Source organism: Thermobia domestica, chromosome 7 (assembly GCF_964235325.1).
Source record: "Thermobia domestica chromosome 7, izTheDome1.hap1.1, whole genome shotgun sequence".
In the NCBI taxonomy this organism is placed as follows: Eukaryota; Metazoa; Arthropoda; class Insecta; order Zygentoma; family Lepismatidae; genus Thermobia; species Thermobia domestica.
In genome coordinates, this window is record NC_137460.1 from 157,460,056 (window position 1) to 157,484,542 (window position 24,487).

General features: G+C 34.6%; 1 protein-coding gene across 1 annotated transcript in view; it reads right to left on the reverse strand.

Annotated features, from left to right (window-relative positions):
- Nucleotides 1-983: 983 nt before the first annotated feature.
- LOC145690522 (putative aarF domain-containing protein kinase 5) overlaps nucleotides 984-24,487 on the reverse strand; it is a 125,495-nt gene continuing 101,991 nt past the window's right edge. Inside the window, exons 5-11 of the mRNA XM_081765480.1 lie at nucleotides 21,861-22,019; nucleotides 20,648-20,779; nucleotides 13,526-13,691; nucleotides 10,433-10,603; nucleotides 9,847-10,024; nucleotides 5,292-5,459; nucleotides 984-1,412 (exon numbers count right to left, since the gene is read on the reverse strand). Coding sequence (XP_081621606.1) covers nucleotides 1,310-1,412; nucleotides 5,292-5,459; nucleotides 9,847-10,024; nucleotides 10,433-10,603; nucleotides 13,526-13,691; nucleotides 20,648-20,779; nucleotides 21,861-22,019 — 1,077 coding nt within the window. The 3' untranslated portion in view covers nucleotides 984-1,309. The remainder of the gene's footprint in view (nucleotides 1,413-5,291; nucleotides 5,460-9,846; nucleotides 10,025-10,432; nucleotides 10,604-13,525; nucleotides 13,692-20,647; nucleotides 20,780-21,860; nucleotides 22,020-24,487) is intronic.

A 24,487-nucleotide genomic window follows, 5' to 3' on the forward strand; every position in this document is an offset into this window, starting at 1 on the left:
TATCTGAGAGTGTTCGTAAAAGGGAGGGTTTTGTTCCGTAAGAAAACATTTTTGCCGGGACAAAAAAAATCTGTCCGTATTATAGAGGTGTCCGTTAAGGGAGGTTTCACTGTATTTAAAATGCAAGAGTAATGCTAATATTTCTTTATGTTAAAATTAAATTAATAGTGTCCGACCACTGAAAGAAAGTAGGATTCTTATAACAGCGTTTCTTACTAGAAGTTCAGTAGCTTATATTTATGTTCACGTCACTTCTCACTTAACGATTTGAAGTTATGTCAGAGAGAAAAGTAGTAATATTTCATTGGTAAATCATACGAGAAAACAGTGTGTAACATTTCGCAGTTCCTTTTGTATATTAAGATATAACTGCGAAAGATTTCTCAATAAGGAGTCCACTTACTGGATGTCGTTATTTCAAGTAATTGTGTTGTCTTTTAAAAACTATCATAGTGAATCGTCCTATTCTGATACTATTAGCATGTTTTAGTTATAAATATTACAGAAATTAATATAATAACACTACTATCACCACACAGCTCTCTTTATAATAATGGCTGCTCGTCAGAAGGCGAAATTTTCCTCTCTACTTCATATAAAAATGATTTGGATAGACAGGCGCAGCACTATTTTTTAATGCGTACATTGATTACTTCAGAGATTTATTTTTCTTTTTTCAGCTCACTCCTGGATCATTTAATCAATAATTTAGAGCACATTTCATAGATCGTAACCTTTCGTCACAATTAAAAAATCTAATATGATCAAAATTTTCCACACACACAATTTTCAATTCCATTCACCACTTTGCGTATACTTTCTTTAACAGTAAATAAAAATTAATGAAATGTGGAGATTGGAAGGCAGACATGGTAAGATTCTGTATATATTTCTAGAAAAGCCTTCCTGTGTACAAAGAATAACAATTATAATTTCCAAAATGTCAGGTTTTTAGATTCTTTGAAGAGAGACGACTCGATAAATACAGAGACAAGATAAATATAAAAATATTTTTATTATTACATTTTATAACATCTTCAAAGTAATATGGCACAAACAATTAATATAAATCATGAAAAAGATTATCAAATAACAAAGTAATATATACATACATACACAACAAATACATTATTAAAATTGACAATACTGGCGTATTATACGCATTATATACTTATTTGTTGTCTGTAAAATTGCATAATAGTTGGTCTTTAATTCATAATTCGATAAAAAATTGAATGATTACAGTTACCGCAAATCAATAACTGTACTACTACCACTATTAAAAAAATGCACCTGTATTCTAAAGACACTAACTTATAAATCTAAGAAGAGCTGATATAATTCCATGGAGTCGGATAATTTCCAGAAACCTAAAGAGTGCTAGAACAACATACAGCTGTATTCTGGCAGACCTGCAAAATCAAAATTATTCATTAAAGACAAAACAGTTTATGGGAAAATACAAAGTGAAAAAGTATAGTTTCAAACTCTTACTGCATTGACTTCCTATCCTTACTGTTTTGACATCAATGACAAAAAAACATTATCATTTAACTTAAAAGAACACTATTTTCTAATTAAAATGTATTCATGCACTTCAAAATATTAAAAAGATTAAAATGTAATCAACATTTTTTAGTAATTTTTAAATTTACTAGTTTTTGTCCTCACCCACTGATGGTATCTGCATTATTTTAGATGTTCAGTTAATGGAGATTGAGTGCAGCAGATACTTGTAAAATACACAGTGGTCCACAAATGTGGAAACATCCTATTAAGTAATAAACTCTGCAAAATATAATCACAGTAACAATGTAGATGAAAAATAGGGATGGGAGGGGGAATGTTTGGGGACACCACGATGACATCCACCATCTTAAATTTTACACAACTGTCCTAAATGAAAACCATACCATGTTATGTCACATGTCATTTTAATAGCAAATTTTCCTAGAAATTGAACGACACTGTTATTCTTGCTCTAGCGCTAACCATTACGAAATTATGACTGTCTCTTTGTTGTGTTCCCAACAAAAGAGGTCAGAACTACGGAACAACCACTCATTGCTACTGGACATATTTAATGTGTTACCCATTCCGGTCAATTGTCAGATGCATTTTGGGTTCCCAGTCACGAAAAACCTTGTGCAAAGTGTCGTTGTAATGGTGGAATATGCGTTTGTTCATTGGGAAAGTGAATATTGTTAATCTTCACTGCATACGCAACAGACTTCACATGACTCCACAGGTAATAGTCCCGTGGGTAAGATCAGGAAAACGAGGTAACCATTCCACAGCACTTCGCCAAACCATCCAGCACATTAGAAAACTGCTTCCTTTTGTATGAATTTGGAAAAGAAACGAAGGATAGAAAATGAAATGAAATCTTTGAGTTTTACGTCCCACGGTTATGCCGGTTAGGCTAAAGGAGACGGTGATGATGAGTGATGAATGAAATGGTGGAATGAAGAAAGTGGGAGGAAACGAGAGAACCCCGAGAAAACCCACGCACACGGTGCTTGTCCACCACAAAGTTCACTTGGTGGGGGCTGGGATCGAACCCGGGACCCCACGCACCAGAGGTGAACGCTCTATCACTGAGCCACCGCGGCCCCAAACGAAGGATAGATAGTGAGTGCAAGAACATTTAAAAAACAATAAGGATATCAATATTTCGTGATTGACTCAAATAATAAAAATAAGGCAATGTGCGTAATTTGCAATGAAATAATACCAGCCCTCAAAGAATACAATATAAAACATCATTATGAGGCTGAACATTCTGATAATTACTCCACATTTACAGGGAGCCTACAATCAGAAAAGTACGAATCTTTGAAAAGCAGGTTGAAATCTCATTAATTGTTTAAGAAAGTAAACGCTGAACAAGAAAAAGCAACTCATGCTAGTTTCTGCGTGCCTCAGGCTGAAAAAAAAAAAAAGAGAGAGAGAGTTGAGTTGATTTTGAGTTTAACGTCCCGTTCAGCAGCGAGGCTATATGAGACGTGGACCTACTGATTAACGCGGAATCCGAACCACATGAGCTCCCGCCGGGAATCGAACCCGGGCCTCCCACGCAAAAAAACAGAGAGAGAGAGAGAGAGAGAGGAAATAAAGGTATCGTTGCTCTCGTATCAAAGGCCATAGTAAATGACGGTGATTCAAAATCGTTAACGTACATTGCATATTCATCAACAGGTTTTGTACAGAAAATGCTTGGATATGTCAGAAGTTGTTAATGTGAGTTGTTAATTACATCAGATCGCATGCGCTTAATCATTGTCAATTCCGCAAGTTTCTTGAAGAGATATTGGAGAGTTGAGTTGATTTTGAGTTTAACGTTCTTTTCAGCAACGAGGCAATATGAGACGGGACCTACTGATTAACGTGGTTATGGAAGTTAGAATTTTATACAGATTTAACTAAACACATGAATGACTTTAAATTTAAAATTACAAGGAGAAAATCAGCTTCTATCTGATTTATAGACTTACATTAAGTCATTTTGTCAAAAAATTGTTTTGTTTCGATCCCAGTTAAAAAACAGTTTCGCGCATTTTAATACATGCCAAACACTTACTCTGCAAACTGCGACTCCATTTCCAATAGATGCTGCAACTGAAGCTTCAGGCGCTTAAAAAAAAATGAGTCGTTTTTTTAGATTTTGATGCAACTGCAAACTGCATCATGCTTTTTCAAATTCTTTTAACGCCGACATAGAACCCTTTGTCTCAGAACTTCTAGTGGAAATGATTGATTTGCACTGAAGCGATATTTTTAAAGGAATTTATTTAAATTCATCATTGCTGAAATTTTATGAGTCCTCCACTCACACAATCTGACAAATTGCATAATTTTTCCGTGGCACTTTTTCCATTTTCGGAATTACTTATGTGTGAACAGAATTCTCCAAAATGAAATATACAAAACATATTTACAGATCCAAGTTAACTGATGAGCATTTGAATTCGCTGCTGATAAATTCCATTACTAAACTTGATCCACAACTGAACAACAGTCAGTGTGGGAAGTTACAGATACATATATGTTATTAATCATAATTATAATGTTTAATTTCAATCTGTGAATTACCTATGCATGTCACTTATTGTTAGTTTTTAGTATAAATCTCATATCTTTAATTACAGTTAAAATGTTCAATTTCATTATATATGTATATTTCATTATATATGTAAGTTGTGTTTCTTAATTGGTCGTATAAAAACAAATCAATGTTATTTTGTGATTTACTTAGTGAATTTTATAATTTAACCAAAATAAACGGTGGCGGGCCGGATTGTTAACCGCGGGCCGTAGTTTGATGACCCCTGTCCTAGAAAATGATCCTAACAATGTCAGATAAGTAGTATAAATTATGCAGTTTCTCGTTATGAAGTTTTCGCCATTCCAGATTCCCGTTCCTCTACATTCGCCTCAAGATTTTATTTTCAATTATTTTCAGTATGCGTTCTTTCCTCAGAGCAAGTCAGCATGTTTCGCAACCATACAGCACACAGACATAATTATCGTTTGGTTGTCTGTAAAAAATTACTGAAGTTTGGATGGAATGTATTGCTACACCTAGCATATTCGCCTAACCTCGCGCCATTATTTCCACTTATTTCGTTCTCTTCAAACGTTCTTGAGCGGTGTAAATTTCAATTTAGATGAGGCTGTAAAACAGTACCTTGTTCAGTTTTCGCCAATAAAGACAGGTTCCCCTATGAACGAGAAATTTTAAGATAACTGAAAGATGGCAAAAACTTACGAACAAAACGGAAAATATATCATTGATTGATTCTTTATACAAATTACTTTTGAAAAATACAGAAAAAAACATCATGACTTTTCCCACAAACCGATATATGAAAAGCGAGTAAAAAACATCGGGATTGAAACTATATTTAACACTAAATCCGAAATATTTAATTGCATAGGACTCCAATCCACTCAGCCGCATTGAAACTGACAACGCTAACCGAGTTAATCAAGTAAGAGTTCATATACTAAAGCTAGGGTTGTTTTAACATTTTACTTTTTGTGTTACAAATTCTTAAAAATTTATTCTTTGCGAAGTTTCTGTAAGATCATCGACAGTTAAAATAATGCCACATGCATCCAGCTAGTTTCTCCTCTTCATCAAAATATAAACCGAACATTACTTTCTTTTACCATTTCAATGAATAGGAGAGGTAATGCTTCACTAATTTTTGCATAAGAATAGTTCCTTTGGTAACAAATTATTATAATAGACGCAAATATATTTTGCAATGATGTGTTACCACACTTACCATAGTCTATATTCAAAATCCACTCTCTGATATAAACTTGCTATCCTATGCCATATAGTTGCGTGATCTACAACAAAAGCTCCTTGAATAGCACGACGAGCCATGATCGTATAGCGATCAACTGGGTCACCATGTTCCATCACAATGGAACGGATAATATTCATATTCCTGTTTTACAAAAGAAGGAATATATATTAGCCTTCTACTTAAATATACTGTTATAAAAAATAATAATAACGAACAAACATTTGTCATTTAGCTAACAATGGAACAGATAATTTTCATATTCCTGTTTTACAAAAGAGGGAATATATATTAGCATTTCTACTTAAATATACTGTTATAAATAATAATAAACAAACATTGTCATTTAGCTATGCAAAGCTACGAGCATTTACAAGAGGACCGTTTTTGGAAAAGATTTGAGCATCTTTGTCTTTGTTTTCTTTTTTCCTTGTTTCACAGTGAAAAATTTGTATTCTTGAATGAGAGTATAGCGGCGTAACCAGGGAGGTTCTAGGATTCTAAACCCCGATCTGATTCTCGTCACACCATTCTGAATGCCAACCACTTGTGATATAAGTATGAAAAATTTTATTTGAAGATAAAACGGAGAAACTCTCGTTCAATTTGTCATTTACTTTAACTCTACTATTCCGAAATTTTACATGTTTTCATCTGTTGTAAAGAATGTCCAAACTTTATATTCCCCTCCTCTCCGATCTATGAAAATATTGGGTCCTACTATGATTTAAGAAATGAGGTTAAATTTAAGAATGTTCTTTCTTTTCTTCCTTTCTTTCTTTGTCTTTTCTCTTTCTTATTTTTTTTTTTTTTTTTATGTGGATGCTGAGCACCCAACAATTTCTGGGGAATGCTCGAGCATCGAAGCACTCCTGTCGTCCATGCCCTTGAGCATTTAGAAGTTTTAAATAAATTGATATTGCAAATTTACATAAATACACATTCAACACTACTGTATACTGTAGTCTGAGTGTTATATGACGAAATTATTTCACTAAACTTAACATTTTTCTTCCTTTATCCAAAACAACAGAAGTGTAGTACGTTCAATAACAGTAAAAAGATACACAGGACAAATAAAAAATTGTGGTAACTTTGCTGTCACGTGAAAGGCATACCTTCTTGATTCATCTTCGGCCAGAGTACGCGTCTTCGATGCATGGAGTCCCAGGTTCTATTTCTGGTTGGAGAGTATTGAATGTATTACGGGGTTCAATTCACCTTAAATTGTAGGTTTACGTCTCATAGAGACAAGGTGCTGAAAAGACTCTAAACTTCAACAAACAACAACAAACGTGAGATACGTGAGTCAGACAGCCACTAGTATTTGGTAGGTGATAACGGAAGATTAAATAAGCAAACATGGTGACCGGGAAAGGTCCTCAATCACATACTGCAGTGTCGTAAGTAGGACGGGTTTCAAGAGCTTTAAGAAAAGTTCATGAGTCTTAAGGAGATGTTTACATAGAATGGTACCACATGGTCGGGAGTCTGTGAGACGCGTAAGTAACTACACAATCCTTTTTGTTGTTGCCGTTGCTGGCGGTGGATCGCCGATGGAGTGCGCGCGAATGAGTAGGTATATGTCACAAAACTGTGCCCCTACACAACATTCTTGTGTTCCACAAAGTTGCAGCATAATAAGTATCCCTATCAAATTGCCGAGGTGCAAACAGTAATTTTCACAGGATTTGTTGCACCGTTAGAAAAGGGAAAGTGACAACGTCCTTGGACAGATCGTCACTATGGACAAAATGTGGTCTTGCTTGTGCGAAATACACTTAAAGCGACAATCCAACAAGTGGAAGCATCCTGGATCTCCTCGTCCAAAGTCAACGCAAGATGCTGTTATGAATGTAATGTTATTGAGCATACGACTAGTACATCACGGGGACACGGTTGATATAACCTACTATTGTAATTTCTTGCAACACCACATCGTCTCGCACTGAGGAGAAAGCGACGGCACTTGCTGACAACGATGTCCATCTTCCATGATAATGCCAGCTGTCGACCAACACTCTTAAAGACACCATGTATAATTTGCGATGGCGGGAGGGGAGAACTCGAACACGATGTATTTTCCGGACTTAAGTCCGTGTGATCACGATTTTTTCGTTAAGATGTAAGTACTACTTTACTGGAAGTATTACGAACAAGAGAAGCCATAATCTAAGTCACAGAACGGTCCCTACGAAATCTCGACAAGATAGGCGTGCTTAGGCAACAGACACCTTCCATACATGTAGCAGAAGGTCGTATGGTAAACCATGACACTGTACCGACGTAAATAACTACGTCTTATTCAGCTCTTGCACATTAGTAGTTCATAAATAGTTTAATGTATTCACTTGTGTTAAATTTCTTGATTGTTTCGAAACTGGTTAACTCCATAACGTCAATAATGAGCGTTCATTTTTTAAATTCACTTCTTACTTTCATTGAGGCTGGAAACACATACGTTTGACAAAAGCACTTGAGTTAGTTTAATTTTTACACCGAAAAGCATGGCGCAGTCGGAATATTCTTCCACATTTTCTTCGTTTGAGTTAATACGTCTTTTATTTATTTTCATGTTCACTGCTAGATTTTCTGACAAGTATTGAAGACAGTCTATAACAACACTAATTTATAATTATTAGGCAAAATGTGGCGTGGAAGAGACATTTCCAGAAGCATGTGCTAAAGAGACCTTGGAGAGTTCGGCAAAATTTAATAAATAATAATAATAATAAAAAAAGAGTTACTAAAAGGAAAAAACAAGCATGAAATGAACTGGGTAGAAAGAACTAAGCGGATACTATTCAACCAAACTTTAGCTAATAATGAAAGAAAATGTTCGCTCACAGATTCGTAGTCTGATGATTCATTGAATATTGATGTTACAAAAATATAACATTAGTCTGAGAATATATGTCACTTCTAAATTTTCGTGTTTTCTACTAGTTTTTCTGACGTATTGAACACAGCTGATAAAAATGATTTGTAATTATGTAAAAATATCCAAGAGTATGCGAAAGTGGTCTAAGAGAGATATCTGGATAAGATAGTTCTCTGAATATCAGTGTTACAATATTTAACGAATCAGTGTTACAATATTTAACAAGTTCTAACGATAGCATTCTTTACATGATAAATGCTTGGACAAGAATTGTACCATGTAATAAAGAACTGCGTCATACTTTGTCCAGTTGTAATTCACAATAAGGAAAAACTATCAACTTATTAAATTAAATAACACTTTTTATGAGTCTTCGATTTAGTATTTTGGTTCCTAATCAACCTTAACTTGGACTTCTTCGATTGTCTGAAGAAGAACTGAATGTGTGCTGATGCTACATGGAATTAGTGCGCGCTTGTTTTGGTATCCTTTATACATGCTTGCTTGGTGGGGATAGCTATGCTTTTGACATAGATTTTCTCTTCTCTACCCTAGCTTATGAATAATTTGAACTAATGATCCTGTGCAGAGTAGAAGTCAGAAACGTTCTTTCCTTTTCTTTTAAAATTAAGTTTGGGGATTTTAACGTTTTCAACTCGACCGATTTCAACCTCAACCAAGAGAAATAATTCCTAAATGAACACGATATTTAATTAAAATGGACACTTATAACGAAACTTACCTTCAAACATTTCAAAAAAGTTGGATCAATTCACTTTTTCGCTTTAATTTCGATTCCAAGCAATAGATCCATTTGAGAAGCCTCAAAGAAAGCATGCAGCATGCGTTATGAAAATGAGTTTCCTCGCGGCTATATACACTGACAATTAATGTCTCCTATTTGTTTTCTAGGAAGTAAACAAATACTTGGTTGAGTACCATCGCATTGAACTAATGGCACTTTTTCTTGATATGTTACAGGTTTCGAACTGGTCACGGCTGATGTCCAAGAACTATATCAAGAAACTTAGCGGCATGTAACAACACTTGGTGGCTGAAGTAGCGTACTACAGTGATCAAAATTCTTACAGCAGATGTTCCCTATTAGTATGCATCGTTGAATGATGGTTGTTTACGGAAAGGACTGTGTAGACATCAGTACCGTAAAAAGTTGGGATGTTCGTGCTTGTACAGAAAACCTACGAAAGCGAACCTTGCCTTGTTGACAAACAACAAAGTGGCAAGGCACGCACTGCTGTGGACGAACCCCATTGCAATCGTGTTGATGAACTGATTCTAGAGAACCGGCGCATCATACAGACAGAGCTTTCTATGAAATGTGCCATCTTAGAGGAGACAGTGCAGGCGATAACCACAAACATGGGATACCGGAAAATTTGTGCATGGTGGGAGCCGCGAAATCTGACTTCTGACATGAAACACAACAGAATGGATTTGCATACAATTGCTTCAGCGCCACGTGAATGTGGTAAGTTCGTGAACAATATTTTCACAGGTGATGAAAACTGGGTACACCATTTCGACCTTGAAAAACAACACCTTCGTGGAGTATAGCCACAATGGACTTCCTACACTACACACTTCCAGATTCAGATACTAATTTACGAAATATCTCGATGTTATACTCACCTAATGACAAGTAACATATTCCTTGGAATGGAACGTATGATATCCATTATCTTGTCAAAACGTTGTTCTGCCATTTGTTGCATATACGTTAGTTGCTCCTTCGTAAGTGTACTAGCATACTTTAAGCCTATATATTGAAGAGGCTTCTGCGTTAGTATTTCAGCAAAAAGGACATAATCTAGGAGATTGAAAGAAAAAGAAAACTCTTAATGTAAAAAGATAATTGACTTCAATAAACAAATGCGTATTTTAATTACAACTGAATAACTCTGCATTCACTAAAAGTTCCTATGGAAACTACATACCCTTCTAGAGAAAGATGATAAGCTAAACAGTAAATAGTAGAAACATCACACACATATAAACACAAAATCACACAATACATATAAACAATCATAATCACATACTTGTAAAAAGTACAGCTCTTTTCCATCAGATAGGTTGGAAAAGAAAGAAAATTAAAGATCACAAAAGCAGCAGTAAAATGTCCACATGACTGAATATTAGCATGCAAAATTAAGTATCATCTATAATGATTTTTTTTTTTCGTATTCTACACAGCTTCTACGTGTTTCTTAGTAAATACCTTGGGCACCAAGTTCGGCAGCGTATTTCTTCATGTCCTCATAATTGTTTAGAATGATTGACTTCCAGAAATTGCACAATATCGTTCTAATTGGCGTTTGAAGGTATTCATACAATCCATGATCTAGAAGCACCACCTCTGCTTTGCCATTTTTCCCTTTCCTTATTAAAACTGTAAAAAAGTAGAAAAATATCATAAATGCCTAATATATATATATATATATATATATATATATATATATATATAAGAAAAATATAGTAGCACTACTCAATAGTATTCTCTTAGACACATTATTTGAACATAAATAAATGACTAAGAGAACTGAAATTGTTGAACCTCACCAACATATTACTTTTAAAATATTTCTTTTGTAGCCGTTTTGTGTGAGTTTGATATGTAATTATTGTTATACGAATGTGGCTGCTACGTAACACAAATAAAAGATTTGAATACTTCTAACAATAGAAAAGGTTCATGAAAACTTATTGCCACGATAAAGCAAAAGAACATAATATATATACCTAGGTAAATTGCATTTTTCTAAAAAAAAAATATAAATGAAAGTATCACTGAAGGGTGATTTATTAATGTGACGCGTGCCACAATTTTCTCCGCACTCTTCACTGTTACTTGCTTCAGTATAATATGGGCTCATGGATATATTCGGAATTTAATCAGAAAGCCTTCATTTTGATCGAATCAGCGACTATTATTTTATATACGTACTTAATGGCAAGCTCCAATTACACATATTATTTGATTCTCTGTCTACAGGAAATCCGGCACAAATTTATTAAATTGTACGGCTGGGACCTAATGTTTGTTTTCTCTTTCCTACAAGTTATATGAGAAAAACTTTCACAATGATATATAATGTTTGTTGAAAACTGCCTGATAGCACATGATACGCCAATCACGGCTTGGAATCTCGACTAGTGCTTAGGTGTTCATCAATTCATAAATAATTTCATTGCCATAATTTATTTCTCCCCATGAAATTATTAATTTTCCGTCTTCTTTAGCCTTGCCTTTATAAACTAGGATTTACACTTTTTTTAATAATACTAAAATAATAATTCATGTCAGAACTCCGATATTAATATAGGTCTACTTAACTACTTAGGGACTAAACTAACGCATGATTACAAATAACTTAAACTTTGGCGGACAACGTTCACCTCTGGTTCGATCCCAGCTTCGATCGCACCAAGTGGGCTTTGTGGTGAACAAAAACCGTGCGCGGGTTCTCTCGAGTTTACTCCCACTTTCTTCATTCCACCATTCCCGGCTTTCCCGGATTTCTTGTCGCCACTCAACGTCACGAATACGTCATAGGTCACATACTAGATTATGAACATAACCTTTTGTAGGTAATCTTGGTGTATGCTTGTTTATGAAAAGAAACCAGTTCTTGGTTTTTACTTTCAGAGGTATATAAATTTTTAATGAAAATATGACAAAACATGAAATTTCTTCTCTCGCATTTCTGCATTCTATTAAATGTAAAAGAATTCAAGAAACCCTGAATTTCGAAGATTGTAGACAGTCGACAACCTGAACATAAGATATCTTTGGAAGCCAATGTTGAAACGTGATTGAAATACTCTCGGCCAGGTAAGTGTAGTACTAACTTCAGGAGCGTATATTGTAAAATATCACGGTTTTTTTTTTAAAGGTCTGCAGAATTGTTAATTTTGCTACAACATAAAGGAATTCTAAGAATCCCCTCTGACATATCGCTGTCTATTGTACCTTTGAGTGCTGTTAATTATGCAAAAATTGGGACAGGAAAAATTAATCTGTAAAAATATGTTCGTTTTAATCAAGTTACTCCAGAATGTAATGTTTCAACTTGACTTTTTCTGGTAAATGTAGCAAAATTTTACAAAAGCCCAACGACATTTTCACAACACGTTATAGTTATGTATGTTTAAAAAACACTGAACAAATTATAAGTTATTAAATATTAGAATTTTCCTTATAGGAGATAATAGAGGTTCTTAGAGAAGACGGAGAGGCACAACCTGGTTGCACATTGCACTCTACTTGCCTCAAAAACGAAATTTATTAAGCTTTGTTGCCATGCTACAAGAATCTTGTAGCTATCATTTTAAAAAAAATCCTGCAACCCTACAATGTTTCTCCATGTAAACATAGTCTTGAAAGGGACATGCAACAATTTTTTCATCTTGCAAGGCGTCAAACCATGTGCAACTTTCTGGGTCATCTTGCTTGCTACCTGCTATCGCCCTCCCACTCACAAAGAAAAGACCTGTTTCCCCGCTTCCGAAACGACGGATTCTTCACTATTTGTCCAGTAGAGTGCAATGCTGCACGGGTGGAGATATCTTTCTTGCTTTCAGAAAGTTGTACTGTGAAAACAATAAATAGAAAAATGGGATTGCATGACAGCTACGAGATTCTTGCAGCATGGCAACCTAGCTTTAAAGATGACGCAGCACTAATGTAACAATTTAATAAAGCCATGTAATAACATCAGATATTGTTTTCGAAAAATTATCATTAAACGTTCTTCACAATTTTGAATACGAGGTGTAAAGAGGGGTATGTGTGCATTTTTTCTTACAGACAGTAAACGTTTTTAAATGTTTTTATTTTATTTTATTTCTTTAAAAATAGGGTATAGCTTTACAATTTTAAACAGATATGTAAAGTAGTACGATTTCTACCATGTTACCTGAAACATAAAATAAATATATCAATAAATCATAGAAGTTATCATTTGCGTAACGGCTATGGAAGTTACAATATTTAAAGATTACTGAAATTTTAGATCTTTATTCTGTTAAATTTACATTGAAAAAAATCTAATAGGTTTTAAGATTACTGTGTTCATGAATCCTTATTTTTTTATTTCCACCTGAAAATATAGTGTTCGCCTTCTAGAAACTTACACTACTTATTAACCTACAACTGATTTCTTTCTATATATACACGAGCAATTTTAACATTCCAAGTTATAATTTATACAACTGTCACTTAAAAAAAAATCTCTCCTCAAAGTCCAATCATTTCATTTGGTGTAAAATGTTTCTTATTTACTTGATGCAAAATGAAGTCTCACCTACTTACCGTTGCCTGGATGAGGGTCAGCATGAATAAACCCTGTGTGAAAAATTTGTTCAGCAAATGCTCTAACTAGTTTATCATCAACATCAGCTAGGGAAAAACCTTCCTTCTTTAGACTGTCAATATCGCCAACGTGGATACCATGAATATATTCAGCAGTCAAGATCCTCTGAAAAATATTATCAAAACTTCGAATTGCGCACAGAATTTTTAATAGAAATAAAGCACACCTGCAAATTCCATATATGCAAAGAATAACACAGAGCATGCACACATGCATTTAAATGCACCTGCAGTCGTCGTCAAGCTTGAAATAGGTAGAAGAAGAGTACAATAAGCAGAGGTAAGCTACATCGATTGCTTTAATATTAGTGGGCTATTTTGAAATCTCAAAATTCTTGTGAAAATAGTGAAAACTGTCGTACCTAAACGATAAACTGACATCTTTTGAGAGAAAAAAGAAACGGAAGGATTGTTGCCAAAACTCAATTAAAGAAGATTTTCCAAAATACGTTACAATTTATATTTTGAAAAATGACATACATTGTATTAAAACAATACATAAATTAATAATGCAAAATACTTTTTAATTTAGATCATGTGAATAAAACAAAAATTACATGATACTATATTTTTTTTATATATATTTTCGCTACAATACAATGACAAATACGTTTGCTTATAGTTTAGAAATTTCCTGTCCATTAACTTCAGAAGCTATTCTTTCAGTAGTCTTTTTTTTTTCAAATTATGGCAATTTATGGTTGAATACATGAATACATGGCATATGGTTTATGGTTATGTTTTGTTCATCATTTTTTAATGACTTCGAGATTTCAAGACAGTTAACGTGTATGATTGCGCTGCACGACTGTTTGCTTACACGCAATATTGATAAGAGTATATTACCTCTATTTAAACTTGTTTCATTAGAACGTTGGCTTTCACTAACATGTCTTGATATGAAAGTTTTTCATTTCTTTTTTAAAAAGCAAAAACTAAACGATACATTCTTTTGCTCAATCCTGACTGTACATGGCTTTCTTACAATAGGCCATTATTTCTGCATGATTCTTGTTGCCTGATGATACTCAACAGACGTCCGAATATGCTCAAGCAGCAGCAGCAGCAATAATAATAATAATAATAATAATAATAATAATAATAATAATAATAATAATAATAATAATGATGATGATGATGATGATGATGATGATGATGATGATGATGATGATGATGATGATGATGATGATGATGATGATGATGATGATGATGATGATGATGATGATGATGATGATGATGATGATGATGATGATGATGATGATGATGATGATGATGATGATGATGATGATGATGATGATGATGATGATGATGATGATGATGATGATGATGATGATGATGATGATGATGATGATGATGATGATGATGATGATGATGATGATGATGATGATGATGATGATGATGATGATGATGATGATGATGATGATGATGATGATGATGATGATGATGATGATGATGATGGTGGTGGTGGTGGTGGTGGTGGTGGTGGTGGTGGTGGTGGTGGTGGTGGTGGTGGTGGTGGTGGTCGTCGTCGTCGTCGTCTAAAATATTGTGACATATCTTACGGGACTGCGCGATACACCGTTTGGGATTATTGCCTTACAGGAATGTGAAGTCTCCGGGAAAATTTTATTTTCGGTGTTCCACGTGATGAAGCGCTTTTGTTTCGAATAAATAAATAAATAATAATAAGTAACGTGTTAGTGAGTTTTTCTTATCGCCAACTGGTTCTCATTCTCGTACTTAGTGAGAGGAGTCGAACTGGGAAACCCCAAACAGCGTAATACAGGCCTGTACACTTTAAGTTTAGAGCAACAAACGTATTGAAACGGAAACAAAAATATGGTAACCATTCAGCGGAGGTGTGGTGAAGACGGAATAGTACAAACATTATTTAACAAATTTAAGAAAGGCGATGAATCCTCCCAGAGCGCAGCATGTAAATTCGTCACATTCACAAATCATAGAGGAAAAGGCACTAAAGCTAATTGTCGATGTTGATATGGCTAAACATGTGAGGTATTAAGTTAAGCATTGAATTGTAGTATAGACACCACTCACAAATGCCTCCACTAGATTTCGAAACGCTATAATTGGGTGACTGGTTCCATATGAGTTGATGCTCAAAAAGCGACACAAGCAAATATCGTGTTTCTTTGTTGTTTCATCAGGATAATGATTTGTTTCACAGAATACCGACGTGCGTTGAGAATTGGGTTCTTTACAATAATCCACGGTGCCGTCACAATTAGCACACATGAATCCACTTAAATCAACCAAAACTACTTTTGGATCATCAGATTATCTTGCTCAACTCGAAAGCTAAATTTAAGAAGCCTTGTTCCATCGTCAGCAGCTTGTTGCTAAATTTTCCGATTTGGAAAAAGGCTTGACACACCTTGGCGTTGTAGAGTTGTAAAACATCTGCATAACGGAGAAAAAAAAAATGGTGTTTCCCAAAGTACTGTTCTTAATGTCACGCTGTTTGCTGTGGATTCGATAGTACTCTACCTACATCCATACGTTTGTCTGTGATCTATTGTATATTGATGATCTAGATTATTGCTGCAGCACCAGATACCTTATTCGACAGCTGCAGCTAACATTAAATCATCTTGTTCGTTGAAAAAAAATTAAAAGTGTGTATACTTCTGTCACCAACGAACTTGCCTTGTAGATCCGGATTTGTATCTCGCTGACCTCTTCTCTCAATTGTTGACGGTACGATTTTTGGATTTGACTGTTGATCGTCGCTTAAAATGAGCACACATTCGGAATTTTAAGTACTCTTGTCCCTGAGTTTTAATAATGCTTCACTTTCTTTCCGACTGCACCTGGGATGCTAAAGTACTCTATTGCGATTGTATCGTAGATTAATTTGGCCCAAATTAGACTACGGTTGTATTGTGTCTTCATCTTCTCGTTCCGCTCTACTGAAGAAACTTGATATTGTTAATTACCTAGGAATTTGGCTAGGCATTAGTATATTCCTACTAATCCTGTTAATAGTCTAAACGAGCCAACGTTAGTCTATTGTCATGAGAGATTTTTAAATTATACACCCTATGTGCGTTGTATTTCTGAGCATTCTTGTAGCTTTCCGCTGCGCGGTGGCCAGATTTACGACAGGTATTCAGCACGTCTTCGAGCAACACGTCCATGGTATTCTTGTTTACCAAACATGAATTTGTGTGCCCGTCTGCTCGTTCCTACATATTTATGATCTTCTACCATAGCTATTAACTCTACCAAGGCTTGACCTTCAGTTGTCATCACACACCGAATAGCACATTAGTACACAAGAATACCAACAAGAGTCTGGAATGTTGCTATAACAGTATCCTAATTTTTACTCGAAAAGTAAGACTTTCGTTAGTTATCCCTTCATCACGGATGAAGGCAGTTCAGAATTTAGTCTGGGTCCCTGTGTTCAGTATTCACTGCTAAACTAACAGCAAGTAAGTTTGCCCTCAAACATACGCTTTACCTTTTGCTGCGTCGCACAGTGGGTAAAAGTGCCATATTAGTGGCTGAAAATTCGAAAAACCAACCAATACCTATGCCTAAAATGGCAATACCTAATGAATTGGAGATAGTGAGTCCACGCAATATATTGAAAACAATGTGATAAGTGAGCTAGTGAGGAGTGTACGAGTCATTAAATTTGATCATATATACATTTTCCGTTTGTGTCTAAATGAAGCTATAAATTTCCTCGCTTGCGAAAACATCTCTTCGCCAGTTTGGTTGAGATTTTGAATATTTCTGGGATGTATCTAGCACTTGGTACTTAAGTAATTCTTTGCATATTGGTAGTCGTATTATTTTATAATTATGACTGTTTGAAATACGTCTTTAACTTAATAAAGCTCAAAAATGTGTTTTTACTTATTGTGAATAATGTGTGAAAACGTTTAGTAACTGATGTAGGGAGATGGCGTCTTCATTTTTATTTTATTTTGATTTACATACTATAAAGAGTTAATAGTGAGAAAACTAGCTGCCAAGATCTGCCTATTAATTTTATATGATTTTTTGAAGCAAATATGGCGATGAAACGTCGGAAGGTATTTCAAGTGTGGCATAATGCAGACGAAGTTTCGGGACGAAATACCACAAAATGTCTAACAAACAAACTTTAAGGGACTTGTTGCATACATTGTTGTATTCTACAGATCCCGTAATTTCTTCAATCTCACAAACTACTGATATCTATCGCAGTCATACAGAGCCTCTTTCACCAGATGTTACAAAATTATTGTTAGATCTCTTGCTATCTGAGCCTAATGCAGTAACTCAAGATTCAAGCTCCGAGAGCGAATAGGTACGAGTGGTAATATGTACTATCTATACGTATGTAATGTATAGATACGTATGACATGGCTATAACATATTGGATAGAATTCCTGTGTGTGTGTGTGTATATAGGTGTAGTTCTTGTTGAGTGACTATCTTCACGCCACACTACATGTTAATTCGTTAATTTCGTAAAAGGGTTTATATACTACTAGAAAAAGTACATACGTATTCCACACTATTGCGTTACTTCCTTCTCTGAACAAAGTGACTATGTATGGATCGCAAGAGTTATGTTCTCCTCGTTAACTTTATTAAAGGTCCATTAGAAACCAAACATTCTGTTTTCTGTTTCTCTGGAGTAAGTGGCTATATATGTAGGAAAATTCCTCGTTAAGTTCATAAAAAGGTTCATATTACTACAAGAGAACATACATATACCAAATTACTATATTACGTCCTTCTCTAAAACAACGTCGATATGCATGTACCAACATCTTCTTTTGTGTTTTCTTCGTAAAATTCATTCAAGGTTTATACTACTACAAATATATTTGCTTATTTTTGTCTCTAGTAAACGTGGGTACACGAACAATAATATATGTGTTTTATTTAGTAATTTCATAACAAATGTTCATGCTACTATAAAGAGGTAGATCTGTATACACAACCATAATGTTAATTCTTTCTTTAAAAGAAATAGATATACATGTAATAATTTATGTTTTCTTTATTAATTTCATATATGTTCATATTACTACTTTATATGTATACCACTGCTAATGTTAGTTTTTGCTGTAAAATCAGTAGATATACACGTGATAGTATTGGTTTTCTTCGTTACAAGGTTTATACTGCTTCAAAGATGTAAATACGTATTGCTGCAAACTTTGCTACTAGCCCATTTCTCTCAAATAAATGTACATACTGGTAACAATATGGGTGTTTTATTATTTAATTCGCTAACAACATCTTATAACAATACAAAAAGTGCAAAAACATACAAAAACACGCTTTACTGCAGTGCAACGATTTTTTGTGCCGCTAGAATTACAATTTTTCCCACTGTGCGTCGTGTGTTTATTTGCACTGACTCACAAATCTTCATTATAAGTTTGTAGAATGTCTTTAGTAAACATGCTTATTGAGAAACGTTCTTCCGAGATGCCATCAGCTACATCAACAGGCTGTGCCAACGTTGTTTGTTCGGTGCGGGAACATGTCAGCATCTGGGAAACAAGCGTATAGACAAAGCAGCCAAAACACAGCATTGGAAGAGGTTACATTAGAGCATTCTCTCATGTGTTTTGATTTTAGTACCTTTCCTCCAATGAAGCCACTCTCAATGGCAAGGCGATTGTAACCAGACCAATGATAATAAGCTACACGCAGTAAAACCTCTTTTGGGCAACTGGGAGACATCGTCACGTACTGTTCGCGAGATGAAGTGATCCTGACACGTTTGGTATCGAACATCCTCATTTCACACATTCGTATTTCGTGCGTGGCGCTGACCGTTCGCATTGTCCCACTGAGTATTAAGCACATTTTTACAAAATGTCCAGAATTCTCAGACTTCAGAGAACGTTTAGAATGCCTAAAAATCTTGATCACGTTTCGGAGAATAATGCAGTTTCTAATGATCATATTTCACTTTTATTTTTGAGGCTGGAATATTTAACGTACTCTGAGGTTTTTCTTATTAAATGTTTCCTATTATGTTTTACTATTATTGCTATTTTTGACTTATTTTCTTGGTCTCCTGTTTTAATTTTTAGTTTCTTTATTTTAATCTCTTATTTTGTCGAATTTGTACTTGAGCTTCACTTTTTACAGGGTTTTACTTGAATGTTTAATGTACAGAATATGTCAGACAATGATTTTATTGCGATGGTGACAAATAGCCTCGATGCTGATATCCCTACTGAACTCCCAGTAATCACTCAATGAACCTGTTTAGTGGACAACTTTGGAGCATCGTGCATCGCGAACTGTTGCTATCTCGCTAGACGATCAATGCCAACGTGGTTTGCAGCAATTGAAAAGTGCATGAAAAACTGAAAACTGTAGTCAATAGACTCTGCTTGTGAATCGGAGATATGTTATTCTGCTTCAGAACAATGTGAAGCCACGTGTTAACGTGTCAACGTTTGTGAATCGCAGAAATATTATTCTGATTCAGAACAACGTGAAGCCACATTCAGTAATATCATCTACAACACCATTATTCGACTTGATTAGAAAATGCTAAGTATTCCCACATTCCCTGGACATTATACCGTCACATTATAAGTTGTTCTATTTGTTAGACAGCCATCTACAAGGATGACAGTTCCAAAATATCGAATAGATTATGACACATACACTGGACGATTTTATTGATTCATATTATGCAAAGTCCTTATATCCTCTAAAACACGAACTTGTACAATAAAAAAAATAAATCTTTCAATGAACAGAATTGCGTATTAACATTACAATATTATGGACAAATATCCGCATGTGTGTTGTGAATGAGGCAATTTTGACTCATTTTAGTAAATCACACGTTCAGCTCAAAATTATGCCTCAAATGCCTGTCGCTGCAATTAAAATATTCACATAAAGATTTATAAAGACATAAATAAAGCCATTTCTACTCGTTTAATAATAATAATAATAATAATAATAATAATAATAATAATAATAATAATAATAATAATAATAATAATAACACAAGGTGGTGGTGGTGCTGGTAATGATGATGCTCACTACTGTAGAATATCTTACCTTGGTAGTTTTATCCCAAATTATTTGTGGCACGTAGATGTATGGTAAATGAGAAAGTTCTCTTGCACACCGCTCAGCATTCTGTCCTTCGTGTGCAAAATCCAGTTCTTGTTCCAAAGTTCCTTTTAAATCCTATACAAAAAGAAACACCATAAACTTTAAAATCAATTAGTGATTGATAGCAGTAGACACTTATCAATTATTTAATGCCTAATGAAACTTTCGATGCATCAATATTTCAAGATCCTGACTGATAGCTTGCTTAAGGTTGCCGGTGTTGTCTTATTAAAAAGCGCTTACACTAAAGAATACACATTAGAAAGTAACGCACTGTTTACCAACTCTATTAATTCCAGTTGTCTTTCACCAACTATGAAGTGATATTCATGTGAGAATACGTCTAAAATCAACTAATAAACCAACCCTCAAAGGTTTGAATGTAAAGCCATACTTTCCAATATGTATTCTTTAGTGTAAGTCGTTTATTAAGATGTAACCGCATAAGAAAACTCCGTTTCAACCTTAAGCATGGTGAGCAAGAGATCAGTTAGGGTCTTGAATTATTGCTATAAAAACTTTATCTGTTAAATAATTTAAATTCAATTATTTAAAGTGATACAAAGAAGGTGTTACCTTTAATATATCACTATTATCATATCTGTATCTAAACGTTTTAGACCATGGTATTTTTATGTAATTTCAAACAACTTCAGAAACATTTATCAAGAAAACGAGTCGCAAGCTAGTTAAGATCGAGAACAAGTTTTCTTTACGTGTAATTTTTAAGAAGGTCAAAAGTATTTTTTAAAACTTATAAAATAAAATAGGTCTGGTCTTAAGCGTAAGATGGCATTAGGTTAACAGTACATGTAACAACTGGTGTCTTTAAAGTGTTTCAGCAACTTCATGAGTGTTATACAATAATTTCCAACAAAAATTTCTAGTGCATTGGTGCAGCAAAGGGCGGGATTTAACATTGTACATCGTCATTAAGTAGAAATTCCGATAAACGAAAATGCCTAATCGATTCCGACAAAACGAATTTCACTCTATTATTCACAAGAAACTGATCTAAAACAGACAGGCTCATTGTCTTAGAAGCAAAAGCTAAAAAGGGTTGCCAATGAATCAAGCATATGTGCACATTCGTGACCACAGAGCTGCATCGTCAATATTACTGAATGAAATTTTCTGGATATGCTATAATACATACCCTTAATACCCAATGGAAGTTAAAGCTCGGGTGCATCCATCCAATGATTGCCAGTAATATGTCTACAGTAGCAACATCTCCATGGAATCGATCCTGAAGATCAATGTACTGTACTTTCACAGCAACCTCTTGTCCCTCTTTGGTTTTGGCATAATATACCTGCAAATATATGATTTATACTATTTCCAAACAGTGTACTGTAAGATAACATACAGTTTTTCTTTTATTTCAATTCGAATAAACCGATGTTACAATTAATCTAGAATTTCCATATTCTACAAGTCAATACTCAAGAGAAAAAAGTAAAACGCAGTGACTTCAGAAAGATTATTCTTACTTAAACGATTAAAAGTAAAAAATATACTTTTGACTATTCAAAACAATATAGTTTCTTTATAAATAAATATACAGGGTGCATAAAAAAATCCAGGGCTATATGCTAACACCGTTTTGAATAAAGATACTAAGAAATGAAAGAGGAGGAAGGCCACTGTAAATAGGAGGTTTTAACCTAAAATGGTTGACTTTTTCAATCTCACCAGCCGTTTGGGCTCCACACTGATAAGGCGCCATATGTTAAATGGTACAAGTGAATTTCGTTTCACCAGTGTGAAACTATACTAGACTTCTAAACTATTTGAATTTAACATTAAAACTTGAAGTAGGACACCTTCACCTACTGATAGCAATAGACTAATAAGATCAAAGATAGAATCTGTTCCTCGGACGCTGAATCAATATCAAAATGCCGTTAGCCCTCCCTATCTCTTACTATTTTGGTTCTATCGTTAATTTGAACCTTTTTCGATCTGAATAGAACGTTAAGGGAGGAGATAGAACCTATTCTTGTGATGCTGAATCAATTACAAAAAACGGTTTCTCGATTTCTTTCAGTTTCTGCTCTGTAAAAATCAGATTTGAAACCGGAAATACTAGTATATTTCAACCGGTTTCGGTAGAATGTTAAAAGTTGCGATGATATATATATATATATATATATATATATATATATATATATATATATATATATATATATAACAGTTTATCACTGTCTATTACCGTTTCTGTCCTATGGCGATAAATGTTGAAACTAGAAATGGTTAATTTGAACCGGTTTATATAGAGGATTAACGGAGAGACGAAATCTATTTCTGGAAAACTGAATCGATTGCAAACAACTGCATCTCGATATATCTTACCGTTTTTGTTCTATGGAGATCAGTGTTGAAAACCGGAAATAGTAGTAGATTTCAACCAATTTCAACCACTTTCGGCTTCGGTAGACTGCTCTGAGTCATGATAATACGCTAAATCTATTGCAGAAAACCATTTGTCGCTATCTATTACGATTTGTTCTATGGCTATAAATGTTGATACCGAAAATAGTTAATTTGAACCACTTTAGGTTTGACTAGAGGGTTAACGGAAAAAGTGGAACCTATTCTTGGGACTCTCAATCGACTGTAATAACCAGTTTCTCTTACCGTTTTTTGTGCTATGGACATTGTACTGAAATCGGAAATAGTAAAATTTACCCACTTACGGCTTCGGTAGATTGTTTCAGGTTATGACAATAAGCTCTCTTGAGACCCTAAATCGATTGAAGAAAATTACTCATTGCTATATATTACCATCTTTGCTCTATTGTGATAAAAGTTGAAAGCGCAAATAGTTAATTTGAACCACTTCAATAGAGGGTTAACGGAGAAAATGGTATCTATTCTTTAGAAGTTAAATCGATTGCTTCTCAACACCTCTTGCCGTTTTTCCTATACAGAAATAGTTTTGAAACCAGTGATAGTAAATTTGAACGGTTCCACTTTTGGTAGGGTTGCGGATAGTCATGGTATGTTGCCCTGAGGCGCTGAATGGTTTACAAAGAACAGCTTCTCGCTATCTGTTACCGTTTCATTCTATGGCGATAAACGTTGAAACTGGAATTAGTTAATTTGAACCAATTCCGGTTTGAATAGAGGGTTAACGGAGGAGATGGAACTTATTCTTGGAACACCGAAGCTTTTGCGAAAAAAAAAAAAAAAAAAAAAAAGCATCTCGGTATCTCTTACTATTTACAGTAGGTTCATAATTTGTTCATAATTATGCGCTTGGCTCATGCTGAAATACCATAATTAATTATGATATATGTAAATAATAAGTCAACAACCACCAAAAGTGAATAACAGAGAGTAGATTATTCCTATCAGCTCATATCGATGACCAACGAAAGCATTAAAAAAAAAAAATACTGCACGAATTATATTAACCTACGCTTTAGAGGAAAACCGGGACATTTAAAGTCCCGAACAATTCCTAGGGGTACAGATAATGTAAATCCGGGATGTCGGGGCTAAACTGAGACGTCTGGGAGCCTTAGTCATACTGTGTTTCGTGAGTTTATCATCTTGCAAATCATGTAACGTAACTGCCACTCCCAAGCACAAAATCAAGTGATCAGCGGAACAATCTCAGTTATTCGGTTCCGCTCCTTACCTTTCATCGTATTCACTGTAGAGAATGCTGATTCATATAGATACAGGCCTCCCAACAAGACTTGAAAAATATAGGACGGTTTGGTTCATAAAATAGGACAGTTTGGTTTATACAACAGAATATTATGTTCTGAAGCA